The sequence below is a fragment of the Impatiens glandulifera genome, chromosome 7, assembly GCF_907164915.1.
Source record: "Impatiens glandulifera chromosome 7, dImpGla2.1, whole genome shotgun sequence".
In the NCBI taxonomy this organism is placed as follows: Eukaryota; Viridiplantae; Streptophyta; class Magnoliopsida; order Ericales; family Balsaminaceae; genus Impatiens; species Impatiens glandulifera.
Genome location: NC_061868.1, coordinates 40,294,063 through 40,308,802, shown reverse-complemented (window position 1 = coordinate 40,308,802; position 14,740 = coordinate 40,294,063). Strand labels below are relative to the sequence as shown.

Here is a 14,740-nt window from a genome sequence, read left to right as displayed (position 1 = left end):
TCATCATCAATCCTGGTCTTCTTTAATGTCTTTTTCTTCTTACTGGCTTCGATCATTCAATTGCAGAGACATCAAAACTCTTAAAATAATCCATGGAAAATTCATAGTCTCAAACAATTATCACAAACCCATATCCATCCAACCCATGTTCATCACTCTCTACACTCATTTTCAAGATCTGGAAAGTTCCATACTCGTATTTCAATCAATTCGAGAACCAAATACCGTATCTTGGAACTCAATCATCAAATCCCATATTCAATTCGGCTATGGAGATTCAGCCATCTCACTTTATCGTCAAATGCGAAACTTCAACATTCAACACGATGATTTCACCTTGCCGATACTAAACCAATCAGCACTTTCAATTCATAATGGATTATCATTTCTCAATGCTCTTCTTTCTTTATCAATTCGGTTAGGTTTGGGATCAGAACTGTATTTCTGCAATACCATGATTGCTCTGTATGTGAAATGTGGGGATTTTAGTTATGCTCGTCAACTGTTCGATGAAATGCCTGATAGGGATGTTGTTTCATGGACATCAATTATCTCTTGCTGTAATTATGAAGGGAATATTGACATTGCTTTCAAGCTGTTTAAGGAAATGAATATAGTTTTTAAACCTACCTCAATAACAATGGTGGTCATGTTTGATTCTTGTTGTTCATTGTATCAAGGTAAGCAGTTACATTGTTATGTAATCAAAATAGGATTTCCCATTGAAGAATCTCTGCAAAACTCGATTTTGAAAATGTATACTGATAATGGGCAGCAAGATGAAGCTGAAAATTTCTTTGAGGAAATACCCATGAAAGATTATGTCTCTTGGAATATCATGATCATGCATGCAGCTAAAAAGGGAAACTTTATGAACGCTGTCGAGTTGTTTAAACGAATGCGGTTTAAATTAGGATTGAAAACAGAGACACTCACAATCATGATCTCGAATAATATCAATCTCTTGCATGGTGGAATGATACATTGTTTGTCGATAAAGTACGGGCTTGACGGGGATTATGTTTTTCGTACTTCATTGTTGGATTTCTACGCTAAATTCGGCGAGTTGAAAAATTCGACTCGAGTTCTTACTGAAATGCCATTCAAGAACGAAGTTACTTGCAACGCGATGATGTCTGCCTTTGTAAAATGTGGTGCTTATGACGAGGCCATCCGTTTGTTCAACCGAGTAATTCATTACTCCGATATCAATCCAACGGCTCTAATCTTCACGACTCTCATCTCCGCGTATTCCCATATCGGAGCATTACGTCTTGGTAAAGTTCTTCACGGTTATTTGATAAGAACTTTGTTATACAATAATCAAAACACTTCTCATTTAGAGACTTCCATCTTAAACATGTATCTTAATTGTGGAAGCATTTCGTATGCTAAAGCATGTTTCGAAAAAATAGTTACTAAAGATATCGTGACATGGACGACCATGATAGACGGTTATGGCATTCATGGTCTAGGTGTCGAAGCTCTTCAACTTTTCGATAGGATGTTGAAGGAAGAAGAAGGAATTATGACACGAAGTGGAACAAGTATAAGCATAAGTATAACTTTCTTGAGCTTGTTATCGGCTTGTAGCCACTCGGGCTTACTAAATGAAGGATTTAGAGTATTTAATTTAATGAAATGGGAATTTGGAATTGAACCGGACTTGGATCATTACACTTGTGTAGTGGATATGTTGAGTCGAGCTGGGAATTTGAAAGAGGCTATATGCATGATTCTTAAACGGGTGGTTTTACCCGATGGTAGGATTTGGGGAGCATTGCTTGCGGGTGCCCGAGTTTATGGAAGTGAGGAAGTTTTCGGGGAATATGTTGCTTCTAGGGTTCTTGAATTGGAACCGGATAATGTTGGATATTATACTTTGGTTAGTAATATGGAAGCTAAAGTTGAGAAATGGGGTGAAGTTGAAGAGATTAGGAAATGCATGAGAAATAAAGATTTGGTTAAGAAACCGGGTTGTAGTTATGTTGAAGCGGGTGGGTCGATCCACGGGTTCGTTTCCGGGGATAGATCGCATTCGAAAACGTTTCAAATATATGAGTTGTTGGGTGGTTTAACGGGCCAAAACTCAGGGATTTAATGATATAGAACTATTGTTTTAAAATTTAGCTCTTTTTTTAAATGATTTTTTTTTTATGATTTTCAACATTATTTTATTGAAATGTTATGTTTTTATTTATAAACAAAAAGATAATTTTCAACCCAACATAAATCTAAATTATCAATTAAAACAGTAAAATTAGGAACCTTGAACTTTATCTCAATTATTGTATTGTTCTTATTTGATTTTACATCTTTAATTGTATTCTTAAATAAATCTACAATAAATTTCTTATTAACTTTAAAAGTTAAAACAGTTATTAATTTGTTTAAATATACTTTTATTATACAATAATATTACAAGAGAATTTTTGGTTTAATATCCCCTAAAAAGAAAGCTCAAATAATATTAAACACTCTAACAAAAAAATAAATAATAATAAATGAAGTTGAGTTGCGCCTCACTTGCTCTTCCATGATGAAGTGGTTGCGATTTGGAGTTTATTATGAAACATGACTGATATTTAGTGAGTTATGATGTAACATATTGTTAACTGTTAGGAGATGTGGATAAAGACGCTGAGATTAGTTGGTTTAAGTCGTTAAGTCATTTTCCGTTTATCTTTTAATGAACTATTTGACTTAAAAGAAACCGTATAACATTCAATAATCGTTGTCGACGGATAAGTGTAATACATAATTTTATTATAATGTCAATCAAATGTTTCATTGAGTAAACCGGTTGAGGCGGCCGAATAAGTTATTGGTCTTTTCAAGAATTTCCGTGTTTGTTAATTTTTGTTTATTTATGGGTAAACATTGTTGTATTGTGTTGTGTTGTTTTTTAATAATTTTTTTTATTATTTTTATTATTAAATTTAAACTATTCTCATTTATATAATTTTATTTAATAATTTTTAAAAGAAAAATAAATCAAATAATAAACCATACAATTAACATTCAAGTCTAGACATCAAGTGATAGTACAAATAAATTCAAACAACTACTACAGCACAAGGATTAATTACAAAAGTTAAAAAGTAAATTAATGAAAATTTTGCTTGTAAAGTGCTCATTCTTTAATCCCATAAAAAAAATCAAAATTTGATATACTTCTCATTAGCCTTTTATTGATGTGAATTATTTAGATTAAATTCAAAATCAAATTTGTATTAATGTTTTCATAAAATAAAAATTAATTTATTTAGAAAGAAAACATAAACAGATCAATCAAACAAGCCCTTACAGCATAGCCTGCCTATATATTAGAGGAGACTCTCTCTCTCTCTCTAGCTTACATTTATATTAACTGCTTGCTACTGGAGAAGACATCCAAAGGGATCGCATTGATCCCAATTTATATATTATTATTATTATTATTATTATTATTATTATTATTATTATTATTATTATATAGTTTACAGGGAAATTGGGATCATATGGAGGATCATGCTATACCTTTGGATTCCTCCTTCAGCAGCTCTATATATCTCCAATCATATTATTTATTAATTAATTTTATTTAATATCATATTATTAAATTAAGGAATTAGCTAGGGCTACCTACATCTTCCCAACAATCAAGATTTCAAGAGTAAGTTTTCTCAATCCCTTTGTCATTCATTGTTTTTTTTTTTTTTTTAATTTTTCTGATTTTTGTTTTGTGTTATACCACTAAGTTATTATGAATCTGTCCGTGAAAATTTGAAAGATATATTTTATAGTTATGGAGAATCTTGAGCTGAAAAAGTTAGATACATTGTTGTATGGAGAAATCCGAGGATTGATGAATGCTTTAAGAGATAAACATTGGAGGGAGATTATAGTCATTGACTTAGCGGTCGTGGTGTTATGATATTATTACTAACTTTTATTTTTTGTATTAGATTATATAGTGACAACTCAATTGTGAGAAATTCATATGTGCAATTAGTTTGTATTTTTTTTCCCCTCATTTTGGTTGTGGTTGTTAATAAAAGCTCTATGGGTGCATTTCTTTTAAGAAAGGAAAAGAAAATCAAATGTACTTGTCTTACTAATTACATATTTCTTTCTTTTATCAAAGTTAGTTTTATTAAGAAAGTTGTTAGTTTACTATCTTTCTGTTCTTATAAAAGACACACAATCAAATAGGGGTGAATATTGGACTGCAATTTAGTATCTCATATAGAAACTTATAAAATTCTCATTGGGCAACCATTTTTTTAAGATACAATTTTCGATGATGTAAAGACAACATCATGAGAAAAACAATCGACATGTTTGTTAAAAGTCGTAACATGAATTATCTTAAGTTAATCAAATTCAAATATGAAAAAAAGGATATATATATGAAAAGTGGAATTGATAATCAATACAAACAATTGAATCACACAATCCAATTATTCTAAATGTCACCTTATTAGCAAGTAATTATAACTCAATAACCGCTCACACTTATAAACAAATACTATTTCTTGTTATTTTTCAATTTGAAACACCAAAATCTTCTCAATTGAACCGACCTCATGACACTTAAATTCCACAATATTCAAGAAGTGGCAATTGTCACTATGATACCAAATAGTATAACAATTAATTCCTCAATATTCAAGAAGTAGCGATTGTGACTATGATACCAAATCGTATAATACCTTGTCTACATATATTCAAGCAAATAGCTTAACAAACACAGATAAACTCAAGCTCTTAAAGTATCACTACTCGAACTCGAATGATGAAAAGTTCCCGGGTACTAGGGTTGTTCTAGAAATAAATTAAAGGGTATTTTTTTTTGGTTAAGAGGTCAATACATGTGCGGGGAAGATAATAAGACAATGGGACATTTCCAAAAAATTAAATTCCTAGACCAATTACATAGATAGTGAGCTGGAAGACAAATATAATCCTTACAAAATTGTATAGTGTTGATGTACTAAATATTGAATGCCTTAAATTCAAAAAAAGTATGATCCTTACACATTTGTCTAGTGTGTTGTACTAAATGAATATTGAATGCATAAAACTAAAGGGGGGAAGGGGGTATGCATCCATCCATGTGGTGAGGCCTTTTGAAACGTGTCCTTGGAACCTATGCCATAACTTTGAAACATGTAGGACGTCTCTCCTCTTTAAGATATCCCCACCCAACTTTCCTTTTTTTTATTTGTCTCCTTTTTAATCCCATGGTTTTTACTTTGCACGTTTCACCACAATGGAATGATTTACGCTCGCTCGTTACCATCTGTGATCCGCCTTAGGTTAAGTTTATTAGGTCTATCATTTCTGAAATGAGTTTGAAGGATAAAAAAAGTCATGTGTGAGTCTTCTACAACTCTATCGAGAAGTTATACTTTACTAATGAGGTTATTAAAAGTTGAGTTTATATTATGTTGAACGAGGAATGATCGTGAATTCACAATTAAGTTGGTTACCGAGTTACTACATCTACAAGTTGAGTTGAATGAGAAAAGGGCGCGAACTCAATGATAAAGTTGCATACCTTAATTAATAAGGAGAAAAAAAAGATACAGAACAATTTTGATTTTATAACGTTTTAAGAGAAAAAAAAGATACAGAACAATTTTGATTTTATAACGTTTTAAGTTGAAGTTGAAAGCATGAGTCTTACTAGATTTTCTATAATAAAGAAATAATAAAAAAGTTAGTTTAGGAAATGTGCAAAACTATGTAGAGGTTGTACACTTGTACTATCCTAATATCTAAGATGAACAAATTTTTATTAACTATTAAACTTTTATGTATCAAAATTTTTAAGTTAATCTATTCTTAATTTTTTTATTACATTAAGTTCAAACTCTAAACTATAATTTTTTTGTCCTCTCTCAAAGAAAATCTATTTAATTTGTTCTTTTTTTTATGTTAATGTGACACAAAAATGTGTAATGAATCATAATATAAAATGGTAAAATCTAAATGTGTACAAAAGTTTCATAAAGTCAATGAAAACTAAAACAAGACAATATATAAATCTACAACTTTAGTTTACATCATGTAAAAAAATGTGGAATGCATTCAAAACTAGTTAAGCATTTGTATGGTGGAAAAGAACACAAAAATATGAATCACTTACAACGCATACAAAAAATACGAATTAATTAAACTTAAAGACGTTTATAGATAGAATCGAACCTAAAACATATTCTCTTAAACAAAATTTTTATCAATCCTCATATTTGCTTGGCTTTAAAGAATTTATTTGGTTGGTCGACATAGTCTCTAAATTTATATAAATAATGATTTCACTTTCACTAGTCACATCCTTATTTGTCCCATTATTTTTGTGGGAGGAATTTATGGGCAGTAGAATGCTGGAATTGTCTACAAATGAGGAGGAATATGCACTCCATTTGTCCCCTTCTCACACAACACATTATTTAATTATGAAAGATCCTAGGACCCAACAACTGTCAAAACAAAACCTTATAAATTGTTTTATTTAACCCTTAAAATAGTCAATGTATTCAATCTTTAATTAAAATTGAATACAAACTTATTAATTAAAATGAAGTGAGAATATCAAAATAATTATTTGTGTTCTTTTTGTTATTGGTAGTAATAACTTAAATCCAAATATTTGTACATTTCTTTTTTTTAGTTTGTGAAAAATAAAAACATTAATAAAGATGCCCATGATGAAGAATGTTTTTCTTATATTGTAAAAGGCACCAAGAAGAATCAAAGACAAAAGATATGTCTAATCAACATGAAGACACTAACAATAACATTATTGGTCTATATTGACCCTACTAGGAAACACATATTTTTAGTCAATACTTTTATTAAGATTATTTAGTATAAGTTTGTGAATAATTTTGTAATTAAAGAAAATTAATATATTTTTGTAAATAGTTATTACGATAATCAAATTAGTTAGAAGTTATCGCACACAATAAATGATATTTCATTCGAATACATAGATTTGAATGATTGTACAATCGATGAATACATATTTGAAAGATTGCATAATTGGGGAGTGGGTAAATAGTGGGTATGAATGTAATGTAATTACCTAACCAACATGTGGTATGAAAATGTGGTATGAGGCAGATGGTCACCCACAAATTTCCACCCATGATTCTCTATATATGCCATTGATGAAGAAGATTGAAATAGCAGGATTAATGGCAATTAAAGAGGAAAAAGATGGGACCATTATCTAAGTCAATCCCCAACTATGGTAGTTGGGATAGCAAAAAGATACAAGATGTGGCCAAATCACAACCACCCTTTTAACATGTTTGCCAATCCCATTACTCCTCACTTGAAAGCCTATTACATTAGAGCGAAATGGCAGACCAATCTGAATTTTCTTATAAGATAACATCGATACACAACTTTCCCATACGTAATAATTTCCCTATCTCGAGTCCAAAACAATGAAGAACCATTCCCATTATCGGACTCCTTCACCAGATGCAAAAAAAACCCACATAAACCAAATTAGTTTCAATCATAAGAATAGATCATCAATGCATGCAAAGTGGATCAAATACAGAAAATGGAGAAACCCAATGTAATTTGATTATAATTCAATAATTGAATTTGCAACATAAAATTGTAACCTCCAAAGGAACATGTTGATAATTAGCCAGGCTACAAATAGGAGAAAAAATATATGTATGGACCATGTATAAATAATTAAATAGAGACTTTCTTATTTCCTATTCTCTTTGGTCCTGATGGCTGTCTGCTTTAATAAAACAGAGCCATCTTCTTGTTCTTGTTCTATAACTCTCTTCTATAAATCTGCAAAGATATGGTATGTTTTAGAGTCCACAGAAATAAGCCTCAATGCAGCTACAGCAGCTGCAAATGATAAACAACCAAAGAAGATGACATTAAACCAATGCCACGTCTTCTGAGCTGTTGTCAACTTATTGTTCATCGCCCGAAGATACATATGGTTTGCCAGTATAAACGTGAGTGGGAAAGTACTTATAGCCCCGGTTAGGCTCATGAAATCTCCCAAGAATGGCAACATTGCAGCCACAAGCGTGTTGAATGTCAAATAACCGCCTCTAACCATAACCCTAAACGACAGATTCCCGAAATCCAAAGCGCTCCCTTTTATTCCGTACTTAGTGTCTAGATACTCGTACATTGGACTTGCAAATATATGTAGAGAAATGACCGTTTGTAGGAAAGCAGCAATGTTGGCAAAAGCTTTCACCCAAACAGGACCGTTGACACTGTTGAGTAGAAAAGTTGAAGTTGTTGATCCATATGCCCAATAGCCAATGAAGGTGACAATGTACATAGGAAAGACCCCAACTGTGAATTGAAAGTATAGGGCTTTCATCATGTTTTTAACAACTGGCTGCTTAATTGTCGCCTGTTATTCGGAGTTGACAACAGTCAGATAAATAAGGGAAAATCCAATATATAAGTCTCTAGCTTAGAAATTCAACCTAAAACATGTAAAGAAGTTGATATTTACTTACTTCTTAGTCCAAAAAAAGTTTATATTTACTTTAATAAATTCTGCACAAAATTTTAGGCCCTGTTCGATCTTGGTTGTTTGGTGCAAGTTATTGAAAATCAGGTTATTTGGGTAAAAATGTAATGAAAAAATGTTTTGCAAAAAGTAAATAGAGGGTATTTTGATAGATGATTTGAATGGATTGATGATTGGAAAGTCAGTTATTTGGGATTAAATTCAAATAACCCATATCGAACAAGGCACAGGGTAGTTACTTATATAGACAAAGACCATGACTTATTTGAGACTAATTTCAAATAAATAATTATCCAATCAATAATTTACTTGTCAATCACATCGTTCAAATCAACAACCATAATACCCTCTACTAATTGTTTTTTATATATTTATACACCTAATGTCTTTTTACCTAAATAACTCAAAATAAGCTAATTTTCAATAACTTACATCAAACGAGGTTATTTGGAAATAACCACTTGGTTATTAAAATAACCCTAGATCAATCAAGGCCTAAATTTGTCAAGAAGGTTGACATAATGAAATCATAACAGTATCCATCATTACATCTTTAGTATCAATATTAGCTTTACACATATTTAGTTAATTCTCTCCAGCTTGATAATTCAATCAACATAAAAGAAGCTTTCAGGTTTTCAGACTTTGTTCACTACTAGAAAATGGAATGCAGCTGGATCTTATTCATGGATGAGAGGAATTATAAGCTGCCACTTGCTGGATTTTGGTCCAGTGTATCTGTCTCCTCATTATGTCAAAATATGCTATGTTTGGTTGGAATTGAGAGTCCAAGTCCAAATCTTTTGTTTATGGATGACTTAAAATAAGGAATTGATATTGAAATTATGATTATAATGGAATGGAAAGCATATGATTTTTTAAGTTTCAACTACATCTGTCCCACTTTGGAACTATGAGTTCTCCAAACATAAAAATTGAATTATAATTTGATTCCTATTTCTATAAAATTGGAATTATAATTCTAACTCCAACTATACTATTCCAAACATATAGTCTAATAGCATTTCTTTTTCATTATGTATCTGCTAATCAAATGGTGAGCTATCCTAACACTATTGTAAACCAAGTAGAGAATGGTTGTGGTTTTTCTTTTGGGTAGTCTGAAAGAGGAGACAGAATTTGAATTATTTGATCTTCAAGGAAAAGTTTGAGGGCTTTTCCCAAAAGAAATGTTGCAACACATTAGAAAAGATTCAACCGCACCAAGCAATTTCTCATCACCAATTCTCTTCACAGGGACAAAATGTACATCATTGATGCAAATAACCAATACCCAAGACATACCTGTATCTCCGGAAGCATTCCTGTGTTAAAAGCAAAAACAAGATTTGCAACTGCACCAATGGTTGTGAAGATCTTGTCTGTCTTTGTTCCAGGAATGCCATAATCCCTTGGTGGAGCTTGTATTCCTAGCATCAGAGACAAATAACATTAGGAATGTGAATTATATAAAGGTTTGTTACCACTAACATAAGTTCTATAACATAATTACATATTCATGTTACAATATGCTCAAGGAATTCCTACAATGCAACCAATATTTTCTCTCTTTTTTGAGTGGTTAACGGAAATAGATCAAATAGAAGCGGGTTAGCATGGTACTCAACTTTACATACAAAAGTCCAGTATGAACAATTTATTTTTTAATTTAGTAAGCTAGCACGACTCCCACAGTCATTATGCCTACTTTAACTTAAGACGTTCTTAGATGAGAATCAAACCTGAGACCTTTGGACATCATATGTTCAAACTTTTAAGTGATCCATTGTCCTAATAAGCACAATGGTGGCCAATACTAAATTTTTAACTAGTCACATTTGTAAGCACTTATAATTTTGGTTTTTCCATAAGATGAGAAACAAGTCAAACAACCAATAAATATTTGAATTTGTCTCATAAATTTAGTTTCCAAACATAATCTTATCCATATATACTTCTTTTAATGCAGAATTTTGGGATAATTAGTAGTTTCCTCCCTGAACTTTGTCTCAATTCTAGGATAACTCCTAAAGTACATATGTTTGATATTGGTCCCTATACTTTAAAAAAGGTATGGTATACCTCTTTCTAACTTTAAAAATCAATACATCATCTATATGCCACATAGATGGTGACATGGAATATTTATTTTTAATTTAATTGTCATATTTAATTCATGTTATATTTTATTTAAAAAAAATGTTTTCTTAACTAATTTATTATTTCAGATTTTATTTATTTTAACAATTGTTTTTTAAATTTCAGTTTTTAAAAACCTAAAAAATGTCAGTTTTTTAAAATGTTCATTTTTTTTTACAAATTTCTGATTTTATAAAAAAAAAATCAGTTTATTTTACTTTTTTTATTATTTCCATTTCAATCCATGTACAATTTTGTTTTTTTTCTGTAAAATATTATTTTATTTAGAACAACAATCTAATTATTTTTTATTAACAATAACATAATTGTTTTATTTAGATAGGTGTTAATTGAAAGTTTTAAGCAAAAAAAAATAATAAATGAATTAGATATTATTCTAAAATATCAATATTTTGAAAGAAAGGAAAAAACTAATTTTTACATGTATTAAAACTATAATTTAAAAAGCAAAAAAATACAAAAAAACTAAAAAATAAATCAGTTAAAAGAACCTGAAAGTAAAAATAAAAGTTATAAAAAACTGAATAAATGAATCAATTAAAAACACTGAAATAAAAAAAAACATTTAAAAAGAATTGAAATTTAAAAGAATCAATTAAAAAAACTGGAAAAAAATCATTTAAAAAAATATAATAGGGATTAAAATTGACAAATAAATTAAAAACAAAAAAGTGACATCTGGATGTTTATCTAATGCAACAGAAATAATTCTGGAAATAAAGATTCAGAATCATCACTATGTTTCTTTTTGTTCGTGTGCTTGAATTCCCATTTTCTTTCATTTTCTAATTGGGCAGAGATTGACAGTCATAATAGCATCATACTCCAGGAAGTGAGATACTTAAAAATGACTTTCAGTTTCTTTGTTGTAGAAAGGATAAAAAAAGTTATGAATCTTTAGCTATTTTTTTTTTTGGGAAGAATCTTTAGCTATTTTAAAGAATACTCTAACAGGAGGGATATGATGCATGATAACTATGACAAACAAACAATGAACAAGAGCAAGTGATCATACCATCTTTAGTTGACAGCACGATTGCTACAACAATATACACCATACTCAATAAAGCTGACACTCCCAGCCAAATCCTTAAGGCTGACAAATGGGGAATTCCAATGGCAAACATGCCACAAACAACCCCAGAAATTGCTATGAAGTATGGGAGCTTCATTGTATGTTCATCGGTGAAAAGGACATAAACCCCCTGCATTTATAGTAGTCAGCCATCAGCTAATCATGCACTGAAACGATTCACACAAAGACACCGAACGATGAATATGTGAGTTTTATGGAAGAAATGTTTATAAAGAAAGACAAGTATAACTCTTCATCAACAATCAGTTTAACATCATTTGGTACAGGGAAAGACGAATCCACACCTCGTGTGAAACAGGGCTCGTTTTTCATTTATCGAGCAAGAGAAAACATATAATTCAAACATTTCTAGTTTTGTGCAACTGTGTATAACCCAATTTCCCATTGAAAGGGGTTGACACTTCATTTGCCTTTATGTTGCTACTGTTTTCCTAAAATTAGCTAGATATTTGTGTTTTAACTGTAGTATCAATAAAGTTGTTTTCAAATAAAAAAAAATCCAATTCTTCCCCACCAAACCCAAGTCATAATCTTAGAGCTCAAAATCAGGTAATGAGAATAATTTGACTGTAATCTACATCTTTTATTACCTTGAGGGATTGACCAGCTAAGATGATATATCCAGTATTGATCATAAAAAGATTTGCGTATTGCAATGTCCATGTGAGTGAATAAGCTCTCTTACCTGCAACATCAGTATACATACATATAATCAGTCTTTGAATAATTAATCTTGCCTATAAGCTAACCTCTTATATTGTTATGTAACAGTACCATATACAAATCCTGCAAGATCTCTATATCGTATATGCCTTGTCCCTCCATACTCATGAAGCTTAGCTATAAGAGAGTTAGCATACAAGGATATAGCAGTAGCTGCAATCAAGCCAAGAACACCAGGCAACCATCCAAGAGGAACCATAATTGTTCCAGAATATCCCAATACATAAGCACTGTTAATACCAGTAGTGAGAACAAATCCAACCTGAAACCATGAATCTAAAGGAAAAAGAAGCACAATTCACCACATAAGAAGTTAAATCGATATAGTAAACCCTAAATTCGATGGAAAAAAAGTTTAGCAGCGGTAATTGATGAGCAGTTTAGGGAATATTTCGAGTTTTCGACAAAATTCCCCAATCGAATCTATAGAAATAAGGTAAACACAGTTAGAAAGAAGAGTGAGGATTACACACCACTGCTAATCTGATGAGCGGTTTCAGGTATTCCAATGACAAATTGTTCTTCAGTGTAGACCTTCTTGTTAGGAGGAGGATTTTGATAATCGTTTTGACCTACCATTGCCGCTACAATGACTTGTTCTCTTAGGAAGAGAATGTATTATCGTCGTCTTCTTCTTCTTCTTCGCGTTTCTTTATATAGTCTGAATTGTAATCCGCCGCATTTCCAAATTCCACATGCAAAGCCAGAGTAGTAATGAGAGAGATAGAGACAGAGTCAGAGAGAGAAAGAAGAGAGAGAGAGAGAGTAGCAAAGAAAAAGGAGGAGAGCGAGAAGAAAGGTGATCCAGTATTTTATTTATTTATTTTATTATTGGTCAACAATAAGGGCTTCATAATATAAAATAATAATAAATTTATTTATTAACATTCATTTAAAATTAATTATTCATAAATTAAATCACTCGTTTTGATTAGGTTATCTATCATTTAATCAATTTTATTTAATTAAGAATTTTTTTTATGATTTACAATGAGTTTAGATATTTTTACAAATAAATGAACTGTCTTGGTTAAGTCTTGGTTAGAGTGAATATTGTAGACTAGCGGATCTGGTGGTCGCATAAAGGCGGTAAGATTCTTATTTTAAAGAAGGTACCACTTGAAAAGACTAAGAGAAAAAATAGGCAAGGTAGTTGATATGTGAAGCACAAGGTTCTCAGAAAACAGATAAAGGAAGTGACATAGTGAATGTATGAAGTCTTCCACAAAGTCCTAAAGTAGAGTAGAGTTAGGACAAGTAAGATGAGTACGATATCACAGACGTGGATTGCCTCGAGAACGGGTGGATGGAGGTCGTTGGGCCATTAGGAAGAGCTTTGAAAATAGTCAATTTTGATTCATTTTACTATTTAATAACTTATAATCAGATCCTAGTAATTTTTTAGGCTAGGTCCTTCCATCAAATTTTTGATCAGAGACATGGTCGAAAGTATATTAACTTCGCTTATTCCTTCCCATTGCTTCTGAGCGAGTCCGGGCATATCAAAAACTTTGCCGAGCTAACCGTTCCAAGGCAAAATATACATGACAATTTCATTACTACACTACCTTAATTATGCTATGAAAGTATCTAATATTTATATTTTATCGTAACATTTCATCATAACATAGTATTTTTTTTTTTTGGATTTATTTACCACATTTGTAAAAACAAAATAGTAATTATTTATTTATTTTTGATTTTTACAATTATTTTTACACATTACACATTTTTTAAGTAGTTTTAAACGGAAATATTTAAAAAAAATACTTAATTTAAAATATAAATACGTCTAAATTGATAGACAGTACACAAATTCACGTCGTTATTAAGTTTTTACAAAAATAAATAAATAATTTATCTTTATTCAAAATTTCTCAAATATTTATGTAAACCGTTTTAATCATACAAAAATCTTTAACAGATTAGAATTAGAATGTATAAATATCAAAATAATATTATATTCTTAAAAAATATCTTTAAATATCCTTTCATTTAAAAACGTGATAAATTAATTAAAAAATAAAAAATAATATATTATAAAAATGGTGTGAATTTGAAAAAGACAATTTGAACCCATGTGAAAGAATTAAAAGTTTGAGTCAACCCCCAAATTCTCATCTCAAATAACAATTCACCCTTTATAATTTTGTTAATTATTTTTAATTATTATTATGGTTAAGAGAATAAATACCTTTTGTAAATAAAAAATAATAATGGGATTAATTTTGCATCTTATTTAA

At 30.5% G+C, this 14,740-nt stretch overlaps 2 protein-coding genes across 2 annotated transcripts; one reads left to right on the top strand and one right to left on the bottom strand.

Annotated features, from left to right (window-relative positions):
• LOC124909891 (pentatricopeptide repeat-containing protein DOT4, chloroplastic-like) lies at window positions 1-2,101 on the top strand. The gene has a single exon (XM_047450521.1). It carries the CDS (start codon window positions 26-28, stop codon window positions 2,099-2,101), a length of 2,076 nt encoding a protein of 691 aa, XP_047306477.1. The 5' UTR covers window positions 1-25.
• A 5,461-nt stretch (window positions 2,102-7,562) lies between these two features.
• Window positions 7,563-13,222, bottom strand: LOC124910394 (proline transporter 2-like). Its single transcript, XM_047451028.1, has 6 exons — window positions 12,971-13,222; window positions 12,549-12,773; window positions 12,365-12,459; window positions 11,694-11,883; window positions 9,824-9,948; window positions 7,563-8,395 (listed from the first exon to the last, which is right to left on the bottom strand). The coding sequence occupies exons 1-6, from the start codon at window positions 13,074-13,076 to the stop codon at window positions 7,802-7,804; spliced, it is 1,335 nt and encodes a 444-aa protein (XP_047306984.1). The 5' UTR covers window positions 13,077-13,222; the 3' UTR covers window positions 7,563-7,801.
• Between the last annotated feature and the right edge of the window lie 1,518 nt (window positions 13,223-14,740).

Coding starts and splice junctions, on each gene's coding strand:
- LOC124909891 (XM_047450521.1), top strand. CDS start 26: ATGTCTTTTTCTTCTTACTGGCTTCGATCATTCAATTGCAGAGACATC.
- LOC124910394 (XM_047451028.1), bottom strand. CDS start 13,076: ATGGTAGGTCAAAACGATTATCAAAATCCTCCTCCTAACAAGAAGGTC. Junction 12,774..12,970: donor CGCTCATCAGATTAGCAGTG/GTGTGTAATCCT, acceptor TTTTTCCTTTAG/ATTCATGGTTTCAGGTTGGA. Junction 8,396..9,823: donor GAATGCTTCCGGAGATACAG/GTATGTCTTGGG, acceptor TCCGAATAACAG/GCGACAATTAAGCAGCCAGT.